At 53.0% G+C, this 14,191-nt stretch overlaps 2 protein-coding genes across 3 annotated transcripts in view; both read right to left on the bottom strand.

Annotated features, from left to right (window-relative positions):
• ACTN4 (actinin alpha 4) overlaps positions 1-2,766 on the bottom strand; it is a 77,357-nt gene extending 74,591 nt beyond the window's left edge. Inside the window, exon 1 of the mRNA XM_023742309.1 lies at positions 2,563-2,766. Within this exon, the coding sequence (XP_023598077.1) occupies positions 2,563-2,724 (162 nt within the window). The 5' untranslated portion in view covers positions 2,725-2,766. The remainder of the gene's footprint in view (positions 1-2,562) is intronic.
• A 5,511-nt stretch (positions 2,767-8,277) lies between these two features.
• Positions 8,278-14,191, bottom strand: part of EIF3K (eukaryotic translation initiation factor 3 subunit K) — an 11,759-nt gene continuing 5,845 nt past the window's right edge. Inside the window, exons 5-8 of one of the 2 annotated variants that reach the window (XM_004388139.2) lie at positions 12,780-12,846; positions 12,590-12,667; positions 10,823-10,948; positions 8,278-8,341 (exon numbers count right to left, since the gene is read on the bottom strand). In XM_004388139.2, coding sequence (XP_004388196.1) covers positions 8,310-8,341; positions 10,823-10,948; positions 12,590-12,667; positions 12,780-12,846 — 303 coding nt within the window. In that variant the 3' untranslated portion in view covers positions 8,278-8,309. Of the gene's footprint in view, positions 8,342-8,829; positions 8,883-10,822; positions 10,949-12,589; positions 12,668-12,779; positions 12,847-14,191 lie in introns of those variants that run through there. The other variant, XM_023742294.1, reaches the window with a different exon arrangement.

The raw sequence follows: 14,191 nt of genomic DNA, 5'->3' as shown, positions 1-14,191 counted from the left end.
CAGAGCCTGAATGGTGCCCCAGCCTCACCCTGGGGGCAAGGGTGACTGTAACCAGGAGCACATACCCTAACTCCCAGCAGGAAGTGGAACTCAGCTAGTGACAGGAGTCACTCGGGCAGTGGCAGAAGACAGAAAAGGAAGGAAAAGGAAGGTCCTTCACCCCGAGAGAAAATGGTCAGGGGTCATTTTCCCAAGCACCTGGAGCCGGACAACGCAGATCCTAGACATTCTCAAAAGCAAACCTGTGGTCCCCTATTCCCCCTCTGCTTCCCAAGTCTCTTGGCAACTCTTAACCTTCTCCAACCTGGCACTGCCTCAGGCAATAAACAATTGCTGAGCTAGATTCCCCTCCCTCAAAAAGTCTAAGTCAAGTATCTCAACCTGCCCACCCTGGGAGGTGGTCGGGGTAGCAGTGTAGGGATGCCACCCCCACCCCCACCTCACCCTCAGCTACCGCTGACGAAATTCACAGAGGTTGGTCATTTACCCAAGGTCATGCCAGGGCCCCATCCAAGGCTGCCTCGGAACAGCTGCTCCTTCCAGTCACCCCACCTACTGCATCCCTTTCCCCTCCAGACTGGGCAGCTTGCTCTGAGCCCCAGAGCGCCAACTCACACCCTCGAGAGACTTCCAGTCACATTCTGGAGAATTCTCCTTCTTAAACCCTCGAGTTTTCCAGAAAACTCCACCAAATTCACTCTCCCACACCCTCAGACCCCTAAGTCCCAACATCACACACATCCAACTTTGTAGAGGAGCCCTGGGGGGGGCAGTGGTTAAGAGCTCAGCTGCTAACCAAAAGGTCGGCAGTTTGAATCCACCAGCCACCCCTTGGAAACCCTATGGGGCAGTTCTACTCTGTCCTTTAGGGTTGCTATGAGTCAGAATCGACTCGACGGCAACGAATATCTTTGTAGAATGACCAAAGGGACCCCTTTGACTCCTTCTCCTCCTCATTTTACAGATGACAGAACTGCACAGAAATTAAGTCTTGCCTGCGGCCGAAGAGCTCATAAGTAACAAATCCGGGATGAGAATCCAGATCTCCCAACATATTCAATGCCTCTAATTTCAAATACCTCCCACCTTTTCACACATAACACTTCTGAACAACTCCCTCCCAAACACACACCCACACAACACTCTCCTTTCTTCGGCTCTTCTGGGGGGCACTCAGACCCTCTTAATATCAGCTCAGAGCTCCCACCTCTCAATCACATTGGATTAGTCCCCCCCACACACACCCCCAACACCTCCTCTAGGCTTCCCACTCTACTTCTGATCTCCCTTTCACTACTGTAGGTCCCCCTTAAGCTGCTTCCACACCCCCAAAGTCCATCTGAAAAAAGACCCTGCTGTAGCATACCTTCACGTCTCCCCTCCACCACCTAAAAAGAGAACACAATTCTTCCTGGACACCCACCTCTTCCCCCCAAAACTCCTTAATCTCTCTTACAACACATACACACTCTCCCCTCCCAGGACCGCTTCTCCAGAAGCCCCCTTCCTTACCCCCAAAATTCCTGTCTCAGCCTATCCATCACGCATTCCCTCCCTAAGAAGACTTTCTTTTTCCTAAACCAACCTCTCTCCCATGATCACCCACCATCCCAGCTCACACACCCCCCATCTCAACTGTTCCTCCCACACTTTACTGTGCTTTTCAACCTCGCAGCAATTCTTTAGAAATCCCTCCCCAGAATGCCCCAAATTCTCTCCACTATCTCTCTTGGGACTCTCCAGCTCCTAGGGAATTCGCTATTCCTCCCATCTCCCAATCTCCTCCTCTTCCCCTTAGAAATGGGCACCCCCTTACCGCAAAAAAAAACTCACCCCTTTCAAAAACTTCCTATTCACAGGTCCCCTCAGCACCCACCCCTCTTCGGACCCCTAGTCCTGCCAGATCTCCTTAGCACCCCTACCCCAGCCTCACACCACACGCCCTGTCTTTTCACACCCAGCTCTTCCCTAGAAGAGCCCTTTTAGTCTCCTCACCTTCCCAGCCTCCCCAGTCCTCCCACCTACACCTTCCTTGGTACCCCCACGCCACTTCCAGATTCTCCATTCCCTTCGGAGCTCCCCAATCCAGCGCTTCCAGCACTCTCCAGACCTTTCTGTGCTCCAAATAACCCCCTTCGTAGCCGAGCCCCTCTTCAGTCTCCCAAACCCCTCATTCCCTTCCCAGACCCTCCTGTTTCTCCTCTCAGTACCCTCAGCCCATTCCCTGAGCCTTCAGTTCTCCCTCAGACCACAATCCCATCTTAAGACTCCCCAATCATCTCCTCGGTCTCCCCCAATTCCCAGCCCAGACCCTCCAATTCCTTAACCGGGGTTCCTGATTCCTTTTCTTTGGACTCCCTAGCGCCCTACTCAGCCGTTAATTATTTTTCAGACCCCCAGTTCCTTCCTCAGGTCCCCAAATCCCTTCCCAGACCCGCCAACTCCTTCCCAAGACGCCCAATTCCCATCACGGACCTTCCAGTTCCCTCTCGGGGCCCCCAGGCCCGTTCCCGGCCCCCGTGCCGAGCAGCCCCCATCCCGTCCGGCCCGCGGGCCGCGCACCTTGCGCTGCTGCTTCTCCCAGGCCGGGTCCAGCAGCAGGTCCCGGTCCCAGTCGTCCTCCTGGGCCATGTAGTCGCCCACGCTACCCCCGCCGCCGGCGCCATTGCCTGCGCTGCTGGGGCCGTACTGGTACGACTGGTTCGCCGCGTGGTAGTCCACCATTCCGCCGCCTCTCGCTCGCCTACCAGCCCGTCCGCTCCCGCCCCTCTGCCCGAGACGCCGCCGCCGCCGCTACCGCCTCAGCTGCTTCGGCCCGCCCGCACGCGCGCGTCAGCCCAACCAGAAAAGCCCTGAGGCCCCCATCGGAGCGTTTGGCGCCTGCGCAGAAACCACTCTCGCCCCGCCCCCGCCGCGTCTCCAGAAGCGATGAGGCGCTCCGCCCCTCCCGCGAGATCGCGCGCGTCCACAGCGTGTGGGCGGAGTCAGTCAACATGAATGATGCCTGAGGAGGGTCTCCTCGTCCCTCCTGCACTTGCTCAGGCGTGGCCTGGATCCCCGTTCCGCAACGAATTCCCCGAGCGCCTACTACGCATTGGCGCTAAGCAAGACAGACAAAACTCCCTTCCCTCATGGAACTACTTTCTAGTGAAGAGAGACTACAAACAAAAAAATTTTAAAGTATATAGTATATTTGAAAAGAGCCCTGGTGGCCCAATGGTTAAGCGCTCGGCTGCTAACCGAAAGGTCGGTGGTTCGCACCCACCAGCCTCTCCACGGAAGAAAGATGTGACAGTCTGCTTCAGTTAAGATTTCAGCCTAGGGAATCCTATGGGGCAGTTCTACTCTGTCTTATAGGGTCGCTATGAGTCAGAATCGACTCCACGGCAGTGGGTTTGGTATATTCGAAGGTGGCAAGTATTATGGAGGAAAAATCAAGCGAGAGCTGCAATGCAAATAAAGTTCTCAGGGTAGGCTTCACGGAGATGGTGGGCATTTGAACAAAGACTTAAAGGATTCACAAAATGGACATAGGAGTTAGGTTAGATTGAAAAAGGAACTGGCTGACTGGGCAGGTAAAGGATTATCTGGGCTAGGCTTATCATTCATTCATTCAACAAACATTTATTAAGCCCCTACGATGTGCCACCACCATCCATCTACCAGTCTGTCATACTGTAATGGTTAGTGTGTTGCTGTGATGCTGGAAGCTATGCCACTGGTATTTCCAATACCAGCAGGGTCATCTATGGTGGACAGATTTTAGTGGAGCTTCCAGACTAAGACAGACTAGGAAGAAAGGCCTGGTGATCTACTTCCAAAAATGAGCAAATGAAAACGTTATGGATCACAACCGAATATTATCCGATATGATGCTGGAAGATGAGCCCCCTTGGTTGGAAGGCATTATACAATAGCCGCAACAATGCACTCAAACATATCAATGATCATGAAGACAGCACAGGACCAGGCAATGTTTCTTTCTGTTATGGTCTCCCCATGAGTAAGGCCCGGATTGCAAATAACAACACAAGAGGGGAAATTTGCCAGCAGTGTGAAGGGAGGGGGTTGTGGCTCAGCCCAACTTCCTGGGGTGGGGATTAGAAGACATGGCTTCTCCAAGTACGGACGCTGCAAGGATCCTTCCCTCCCTCTGCCAAAGGCACATGAAGGGATCCAAGCACAAGCAGAGGAAGGGCACAAGGCCCAGGGAGCAGCCCACTTTCCCAGAAGATGCTGGGACCTGGACAAAGACCCAGGAGTGTCAGCTGTTTCCAAAGCTGGGATGGGACTGGGCAGGACAGGCTCTTCCTACCCAACTTGGATGACAAGCCTAGGATTCGTGTGCTGGGCCTGGCCTGGTGGGAAAGGCCCTCAGGTCATGCTCCTCTCCTGTCTGCTCCTGGTGGCACTGAGAAACCTCCCAGACCAAGGGCAGAGAGATGGAGGGATGGCCCCAGTCAGGTTTAAAGATTCCCTTTAATTGCCATCCTTGAGGCCACCTCCTGGCAGCCATCCAGGAACAGTGCAATAATAATAGCTGATGTGTCTATTGAAGGTCCAAGGGGCAGCAGGCTGGGGGCTCAAAGGAAGCAGGAGGAGACCAGGAGTTTCGAGTGAAGGGACATGGCCAATGGACCCTATTCAGTTGTCACTGAGTCAGTTCTGACTCACGGCGACCCCACGTATGTCAGAGTAGGAGTGTGCTCTATAGGGTGTCCAATGGCTATTACTTTTCAGAAGTAGATCCTCAGGCCTTCCCTCCAAGGCGCCTCGGGATAGATTCAAATGGCCAACCGTTCAATTGTAGCTGAGCGCTTAACCATTTGTGCCATTGGCAGCTTTAGGTTCCTCATTTCTGCGTTATCACTTCTTGGAACCCTCAAGACTTTGGTCAGAATTTATTAAATGCTCCATCTCATTGTCAACTGTACTTAGGGGTGACAAAGGGGAGAGGGCTCTGTCCTCACAGTGGGAACATGAGAATAGATACTAGGATGTCTAGAGGGGACCATGGAGGCAGCTGAAACAGCAGCCCAGACCCCAGGTGGGCAGTGACAGGCAGCCACCAGGATAGAATTTGGAGACAGCAACATGTTTATGAGCCCTTACGATGTGCCAAGCTCTTCACATGCCTAACTCAAAATAACACGAAGTGGGTGCTCTTATGACTCTCCCCATCAATAAAGCTGAGATACAGAGAGAGGCTGATAAATCCAGAGGCCACTTGGTGGGCCTTGGAGTCCAGACAGGCTTTCTCCAGGGCGAGGACTCTGGAAAGAAAGCCCTCCTAGAGCTGGAAATCAGCAATGGGGACAAGACGTGACTTCCAAAGAGAGGTCAAGGCCATTTCCTCTTCCCCTCCAGAGCAGCCATGGTGTCTTAGTCATCCAGTGCTGCTGTAATAGAAATACCACAAGTGGATGGCTTTAACAAACAGAATTTTATTCTCTCACAGTCTAGGAGGCTAGAAGTCCAAATTCAGGGCATTAGCTCCAGGGGAAGGCTTTCTCTGTCAGCTCCAGGGGACGGTCCTTATCGTCAATCTTCCCCCGGTTTAGGAGCTTCTCAGCACAGGAACCCCGGGTCCAAAGGATGTGCTCTGTTCCCGGCACTGCTTTCTTGGTGGTATGAGGTTCCCGTCTCTCTGCTCGCTTTTCTCTTTTATATCTCAAAAAAGACTAAGATACAACCTAATCTTTAGATTGAGTCCTGCCTCATTAACATAACTGCCTTTAATCCTGCCTCATTAACATCATAGAAGCAGGATTTACAACACATAGGAAAATCACATCGGATGACCAAATGGTGGACAATCACACAATCCTGGGAATCACGGCCTAGCCAAGTTGACAGATATTTTGGGAGGACACAGTTTAATCCATGACACATGGCCAGCTGTGCAGGCTGTATCTTACACAAAGGCGCCTGCCACATGGGTGAGTGGGAGTTCTGCCCACCCAAAAGGGATGACTTTTGCTGACTGGTACAAACATAGCAGGTGGGTGGCAACATCCCAGTCCTTCCTCCTTCTACCCACCTCAGAGCTGGCTCCTTTTCCTTGCTTTCCGCAAGGTTTGGATACTGCTCAGGTCTGGAGCCCAGGGAAAAGGGTGCCCTGCCCCTCCCTGGCACCCCAACTGAGTGCAGGCAAGTGGGGAGGGCTGGGAAGGCCAGGAGCTCATACGCTGCCCTCATCCTCCTTCCACAAAGTTCATGCACACTTGCCTCCAAGAACGAAGTTCTCTCTCAGGGGCAGCCACCAAGCTACACTAAGGGCTGAACATCTTCTGTGGCATTGAATTGCCACCATTTTCCAGAGAGGCAGGCAGTGTGGTCCTTCCTCCCACCCCCCACCACCTACCTGTGGATGAGACCACAGGCTGGGGCGTTTGTGGGGGAGAAGACACTTGCCCAAGGTCATTCTGCCAGATTAATGTCCGGAACAGCTCATGTGTCAAATGGGAAGAGTTCCTGGATGGTGCAAAGGTTAACATGATCAGCTGCTAACTGAAACGTTGAAGGTTTGAATCCACCCAGAGATGACTCACAAGAAAACCTGGTGATCTACTTCCAAAAAGTCAGCCATTGACAACCCTACGGAGCAGAGCTGCACTCTGACACACATGGGGTCACTGTGAGTTCGAACTGACTCAATGGCAACTGGTGAAATAGGAATGACAGAGCTGTAACATGGAAGACGGTGAGAAGCAGCAGGACCAGGGGACTGGCAGGAGATGCGACAGCAGGCTTCCCAGCCTATGGAGTGAGAAAGCTGAGCACCTTCGTGCAGGAGGCTTGCTGGTGGAGTGGGGTACCTCTGGACACTTGTCAGGGGAGCTAGGCTTGCCGACCCACAGAGCTAGAGAGCTGAGCACCTTTGGGCCAAGGTTTACTGGTGGAGAGGGGTGCCCCAGGCACTTATCAGCAGTTAAAGAGCTCTGTAACACTTGCCCCAGCAGGGCAGAGGCCAGCCGAGGGGCCTAGGGGCAAAGGGTGAGAGGAATGCCTGTAGGCACGCCTGAGAAGAGGCTGTCCTGACTGAAGAACTGTAACCTGTTACTTCCCTAATAAACTCCATAACTGAGTATGCTCTGTGAGTTGTACGTGGCCATTGCAACGAATTATCAAACCCAGCAGAGACATAAGAGTGCCGTGGGAGGGATGGCTGGTGTCAGAATTGGTAAACAGGTTGGAAAGAAGAGCTATGTCTGCCCTCCGCCTCATAGAAATCAGCCTTAGGCTGTTGATCTTGATTCTCCTCCCCCATCAAGTGAAGTGAGAGGTCAGGAGCCTCCACCATGCCATTCTTATATCCTTGTTTCAATTTTCAATCCTCAATTTTCTCTTGAAGTCTCTCCAAACAAAGGAGTACTGGGGACTAGTTTGCAGCCTTGGCGAAAACCCTGCTGACTCTGTAATTAATAATGGGGCCAAGAACAGGCTAGGCCCTGAATGGAGAACTGTACTGGTAAGAGATCATCAAATGCTCCCAACTGCGAGAAGGACGCCATCATTCTCCTCCGTACAGAGATGGAGACACTGAGATAGAGAGGTGGTGTCACTGGGCTAAGGACACACGGTGGGCTAAGTGACAGAGCCAGGATTCGAGGCAGACAGAATCCCCCTCAACACACATGTACGGCCTCTGCCAGGCCCACCTAGTGCCGGCATCTGTGAGGACTATCTCCACATGCATGGCGTCTGCCGGGGTCAACCAAACACCCGCGTCTGTGAGGACCGTCTCCACATGCGTGGCGTCTGCCGGGGTCAACCGAACACCCGCGTCTGTGAGGACCGTCTCCATGCGCACGGCCTCTTCCGGGTCCACCCAGTGCCTGTCCTGAGGGCTGTCTCCAGGGAGGTCCAGCTGCCAAGGCAGATGTCTCTCTCCCCCACCAGGAAACCAGGAGGCCTGCTCCTGCTCACCTAGGTGCTCAAGAGGGCAGAAGAGCCTAGGCCACCCAGCTGTAGGGTTGGGCACCTCCATCCTTTCACACCCTGCTCCTCCTTGCTGACTCACTGCTGCCCCAGCTGCCCTTCCTGTGCATGAATTTCCTCCCTGTACCCCGAGTCGTAACCTGACAAGTCAGGAGGGTGGGGATGGAGGTTCTGCTCGATGGGCAGGAGAGGAAGGAAGGAGGCGGAAGGACCGGCAAAGGGGCCCAGCTAGGACAGAGGTGACTCCAGCACAGAGCGGGGCAGAGGCCTGCTCCCAGGCTCCCTCTGGTGGGCGAGGGGCAGAGGCAAGAAGCCAAAGACACAGCGGAGCTAAGAAGTCAACACAGCTTTATTAAACACCTGCAAAGTTACTGAGACGAGGCCATGATGCTAGACACACCTGTGAAGAAGAGACGGGAAGACCAGGTCAGTGCGGGAAGAACGGGAGAGGAACCTCCAGCCACCAACCACAGCGGGTCTCAGACCCCTGCTGGGCCCGGGTCATCAGCACAAAGGAAATTGGGGCAGTAGTTAAAAGCACGGACTCTGAAGCAAGGAAGCCTAGGTTCAAATCCCAGCTCTGCCACTTACACCAGCTGGGTGACTCTGGGCAAATTACTTAACATCTCTGTGCATCAGTTTCCTCACCTGTCAAACGGGGCTGCCAACAGCATCTATCCCGTACGATGGCTGTCAGAATTAAATGAGGGGCTTAGAGCAATGCCCAGCACTAAGTAAGTGCTGTTGTTATGTGCTATTTGCAAGATACTCCAAGCACAGGACTTGGGTCTCCTCGCTGCAGACCTCTGCTCAAGGGAGTTCTCACACAGAATCCTGACAGACAGGGGCTCATCTAACTTGGAGATGAGGTTCCACTGTCCACGAGCGCAGATAACTGACCATTCAGTGCTGTTCCTCAGGGTCTTGGTCACCTAGTGCTGCTGTAACAGAAATACCACAAGTGGATGCCTTTAACAGAGATTTACTCTCTCATGGTCTAGGAGGCTACAAGTCCGAATTCAAGACACCAGCTCCAGGGGAAGGCTTTCTGTCTCTGTCGGCTCTGGAGGAAGGTCCTTGTTATCAATCTTCCCCTGGTCTAGGAGCTTCTTCTTAACGCAGGGACCCCAGGTCCAAAGGACACGTTCCGCTCCTGGCTCTTCTTGCTTGGTGGTAATGAGGTCCCTCTCTCTGCTAGCTTGTTCAATCTTTTATATCTCAAAAGAGATTGACTCAAGATACAACCTAATCCTTTAGACTGTGTCCTGCCTCATTAACACAACTGCCTCTAATCCTGCCTCAGTAACGTCGTAGAAGTTAGGATTCAGAACACGTAGGATGATTACATCACATCACAAAATGAAAGACAACCAGACAATACTGAGAATCACGGCCTAGCCAAGTTGACACATATTTTGGGGGGACATCGTTCAACCCAAAACACTCAACTAAGTACCAAATCATCTGGTTTGTACTGAGAAGCCACACCGTCCAATACGTATCTTTAAAACATCAGAATCTCACTCAAGAGGGTGGGCAGAAGACCTAGGGCCCAAGGGAACTCAGCCCTGTTCCCTGGTTCTTACTGCAAGGCATCCCCAGTGAGCAGAATGGTGAGGCAGCACACGCTGACTCAAGAGCTGCTTCGTGCTCTTTTTCAGTCGAGCAATTGGTCGAATCTGTGTTAGTTAAACATGCGTATGATGGACAGTACCCACGGTTAATGTTCGCATGTAACTATGTACCTGGCTCTTTGCAAAGTCTTATACGTGGGTCAGCTCACCTCACACAGCCCCATGAGGTGGAATTATTGTTGATGAGCAACTTACAATGACGGTAGCTACCTCACAGGGCGAAGTAAGGATCACATGACTAATAAGTATAAAAAACTACAGGATATTTGTCGTAATTAATGTTGCTGTCATCCCCATTGTCATGGATTGAATTGTGTCCCCCATATCAATTTGGCTGGGCCATGATTCCCAGTATTGTGTGATTGTCCACCCTTCTGTCATCTGATGTGATTTTCCTGTGTTGTAAATCCTGTAAGTATAATGTTAATGACGTGGATTAGTGGCAGTTATATTGATGAGATCTACAAGATTAGATTATGTGTTAAGCCAATCTCTTTGGAGATATGAGAGAGAAGTGAGCGGAGAGACATGGGGACCTCATACCACCAAGAAAGCAGCACTGGGAGCAGAGTGCATCCTTTGGACCTGGGGTCCCTGCGCCTGAGATGCTCCTCGACCGTGGGAAGACTGATGACAAGCACCTTCCTCCAGAGCTGACAGAGAGAGAAAGCCTTCCCTTCCCCTGGAGCTGGCACCCTGAATTTGGACTTCTAGGTATTTGTTAGAGCAGTACTAGATAACACATCCATTTTTTAGATGAAAAAACTGAGGCACAGGGTGGTAAAGCCATCTACCCAAAGTCACACAGCTATGAAATAAAGCAGCCACAATTCAAACCCAGCTACCCCAACTCCAGAGCCCGCACCATTAAGCATTCTACTGTTCTAGCAGATGCCAAGGCTGAGGACTGAGCCCCCCAAGTATAAAAGACACCCACCACCAGAACCAGTAAGGGTGTGGGGACACCCTGCAAGGCCCCTCTAGGCCCCAGAAAGTCTTACTGAGTGTTGTGAGGCAGGACCCAGGCCTGGAAGTTCCAGGGAAGGACACCCAGCACCCCCAGTATCCCTCCCTGGCTAGCAGCCCTGTGACAGGTCAGTGGCATCTGGAAGTAAGCATTTCCTGGCCCTGCACAAGAACATCTCTACCTGATTCCTTTGGGCCTCAGCCCTGGTCTCTGTTGAAGGTCACCTTGCCCCCCACCCCCGTACAGCCCCGACAGCCTGAGGCCTCAGGCTGCCACTCACTGTCAAAGTCGATCTTCTCCACAATGTTCTTGGGCTTAATGCTTTCTTCCTGGCTACAGATGAAGATCTGGCCCGACTCGTCGGCGCTCCAGCCGTACTTGCTCATCCACACCTTTAGCTGGCTGTCTGCAGGGACACAGGCAGCACGGGGGCTTCGCTTACCCCAATCCCACCACCCCAGGGTGCCTGGACACCAGGGGAATCAAAGCTCGCCAGGCCAGGGCATCCTTGTTGCCTGACTGCTTCAGACTGGACCGAGAGAAGCCACCAGCATCTTCTCTCCAGGCTGCGACAGCCCCACAGGTCTCACTGCGGCCGCCCTGCCCTTCTGGAGCTCATTCTCCAACCCACAGCCAGGGGGCGCTTTCTCGTTTTCTCACATTTAACATGACAAGGCTCCTGCCTTCACTTCTTTTACTTGTATTATTTCTTTTCTCTTCCAGTGCAAATCTTGGCTCCTAACGAGAGTAATGTACTTACTTTCCTGCTTTTCCCCACAACCCTCAAGAAAGGTTTTCCAAATCCCAATGCGGTCGTTACCACTAACGATAAGCCTACTGCATTGGGTTTGAGAATGTCTTTGTAATTATTTTTTCGTCCTTAGAAAACATGCCAGCAAGAATGTATAGCCAGAACATTGTTTTCGGTGACTTGAAATAAATCTTCTCTCTCTGAGTGTTATCCATCTAATCAATATAGTTAGATTCAGTTGCTTCTTTTTACTCACTTCTAAGGTTGCTGCCACCCCCTCGTAACTTAACTTCACTTTTTCAAGATGTACAACAGCTACATGATGAAGACACTTGGTATAGCGCTTGACACAAAGGCTCCAGTAAAAGGCAGCTTCCGCTACATTGGTAAAACGTCAAGTGTTTTGTTACCACAATTTACCACAAATAAAAAAAAAAAAAAAAATTCACTTCCGCTACTGAAAAATCTACCCGGATCAAATGGCAAAACGCATGTATGAGAAGGTTCTCAGAGACATCTCACCCCCAAACCCCCATGCTCCTCCTCGTTCTCGCTTCCTCTCAGGAGTCACCATTTTCCTTTCTGCATTTTCTTTTTTTTTTTTTTTTTCAAAAACAAGTAAATACATACACATACAAACATACCGATACTTTCCTTTTTTGGATGAATCGTTTAAAAACATAAATCCGGTCCCGTCCCTCCTCTGCTCAGAACCCCCTGTGGTTCTATCTTATTCAGGTAAAAGACAAAGCTGTCAGGAGGCCCCACGTGGTCAGGAGGCCACCCTCCAACCACAGCGCCTCTGACCTCTCCCCCATCTGGACTGGCCCTCGCTGCCCCGCCAGCACAGACAGCCCCTCTGCACGGCCTGCCTGAGGAGCTCCCCTCTGTGCTGCCCGAGACCGCCCGTCTCGCTCCACCAGGGACCCGCGCTCCATGAGGGAACGGCTCCACTGGGGCCACCTCCTTGTGTCTTGTACACATCTATCTCGATCTGCTGTCTGTTTTGCTACCTCCGGGAGAATAAAGCTGCGTATTCTCTGTTTTGTTCACTGCGGGGTCCCCAGGGCCTAGCACAGTATTGGGCATTTATGCTGAATCAGTGAAGGAACAGTGCAAGATCTCTCCCAACAAAGGGATGTCTTATACCAACTCCCGTTGCCCTAATGGACTGGGCCTTCAGTCACCACCCGGTGAGGCAAGACAGCCCATCTGCCGAGCTGGCCAAGGCTCACCGCCCCGACCACCCACCCCCAATCTCCCAGATTGACACACGGGACCCAGAGAGGACCTTACCTGTCAGATCCCCAAGCATCTCGGCCAGCAGCCAGCGGTCAATGTGCTGGTAAGTGATGCCCACGACGTGGCAGATAACTGTGGAGGTCAGAGACAAAGACGGTGAGGGCCTCCCACGCCAGGACTCTGCTCCCACTCCCTACCCCCTGCTCCCTCCCAACAGGGGGCCCAGGCACAGGGAGGGGCTTACATTTTCGGACAGAGTCTTCAAAACCCGTAATGCCTTCCAAGAGGTCCATGTTTTCATCCAAGGCTTGCTGTGAGGGGAAGGAGAATATTCACGACGACGTTAATAACAGCAACTAACGTTTCAGCAGTCACCTCGCGTGCCAGGCATTCTCTCATAACCCTGACACAACCGTTACTGTGCTTATGCCCATTTTAGAGATGAGGAAGCCAAGGTGCAGAGCAGCTAAGTGATTTGCTCAAGGTCATGGAGCTGGGTTTGAACCCTGGCAGGCAGGACCCACAGTCACAAGAGGGGACAGATACAGATTAGCGAGCTGCACTCTACCACCTGCCCTTGGTCCTGTCTCACTCAGGGTGAAGGTCGAAGCCCCCACCATGACCTGCCTCTGTCACCCGTGAGTTCATCTCCTCCCACTCGTCCCCTTGCTGGCCCTGCTCCCAGTACCTGGGCCTCCTCAATACTCCTCAGACAGGCCAGGGCGCTCCTGCCTCAGCACGGGCTGTTCCTGTCGGGAACTCCCTTCCCTCAAGGCCAGCACCCTCACCTCCTTTAGGTCACTAGTCCAATGTCACCTTCCCAGGGAGGGCTCCCTCCCACGTCAGTGAGGGAAATGAGGAGCCCACCAGGATACTCTGAGGGAGAAAACCAGGAGAGCAATGGTCCGGGTGAAGGAAGCGCTCGGGAGCAGAGCGTGATCGCCCGTCTCAGAGGTGGCCGACTGGGCAGCTAAGGTGAGGCCTGACTTAGCGAGGTGGGGGTCACCACTGGCCTGGCCAAGGGCAGTTTCAGTGGAATGTCTGCTGGGGGGTGGGGAATCACCAAAGTCTGTATGGAGTGGGTTAAGCCGGCAGGGCAGGAAGCAGAGACTGAGCACAGATGACGCACCCCAGGAGCAGGGTGACCAAATGTCCCAGTCTGCCCAGAACTGAGGGGTTTCCTGGGATGTGACGCCTTCAGTTCTAAAAACAGGAGTCCTAGGCAACCAGGACTGGTGGTCCCTCTGCCCAGCAGAGCGGCTGTAAAGAGATGCAGAGAACAGCGGCCGCTGGTCGGGGATGTGGGGGTCCAGGGCGAATTTTCCTTTTCAGACAGAACTGCACGTTAGACGTGCCTCTGTGGTGAGAGGAACAGCCCAGAGTGAGATGTTCCCGCGGAGCAGGGAGAGCACTGAGTGGGCGAGGGAGGGGGACTCAGTGCACCGTGGAGGGGTGGCTTCAGACAACCCCTCCCACAAGAGAGGAAAGTGGGCGGGTCAGCTGCACATGCGGTGTGGGGGTCAGCTGCACAAGGGGTGTGAGGTCAGCTGCACATGGGGTGTGGGGTCAGCTGCACATGGGGTGTGGGGGTCAGCTGCACATGGGCTGTGGGGTCAGCTGCACATGGGGTGTGAGGTCAGCTGCACATGGGGTGTG

Source organism: Trichechus manatus, unplaced genomic scaffold, assembly GCF_000243295.1.
Source record: "Trichechus manatus latirostris isolate Lorelei unplaced genomic scaffold, TriManLat1.0 scaffold00207, whole genome shotgun sequence".
Lineage (NCBI taxonomy): Eukaryota > Metazoa > Chordata > Mammalia > Sirenia > Trichechidae > Trichechus > Trichechus manatus.
The sequence above is the reverse complement of the archived record's forward strand: the minus strand, read 5'-3'. Positions and strand labels throughout refer to the sequence as shown.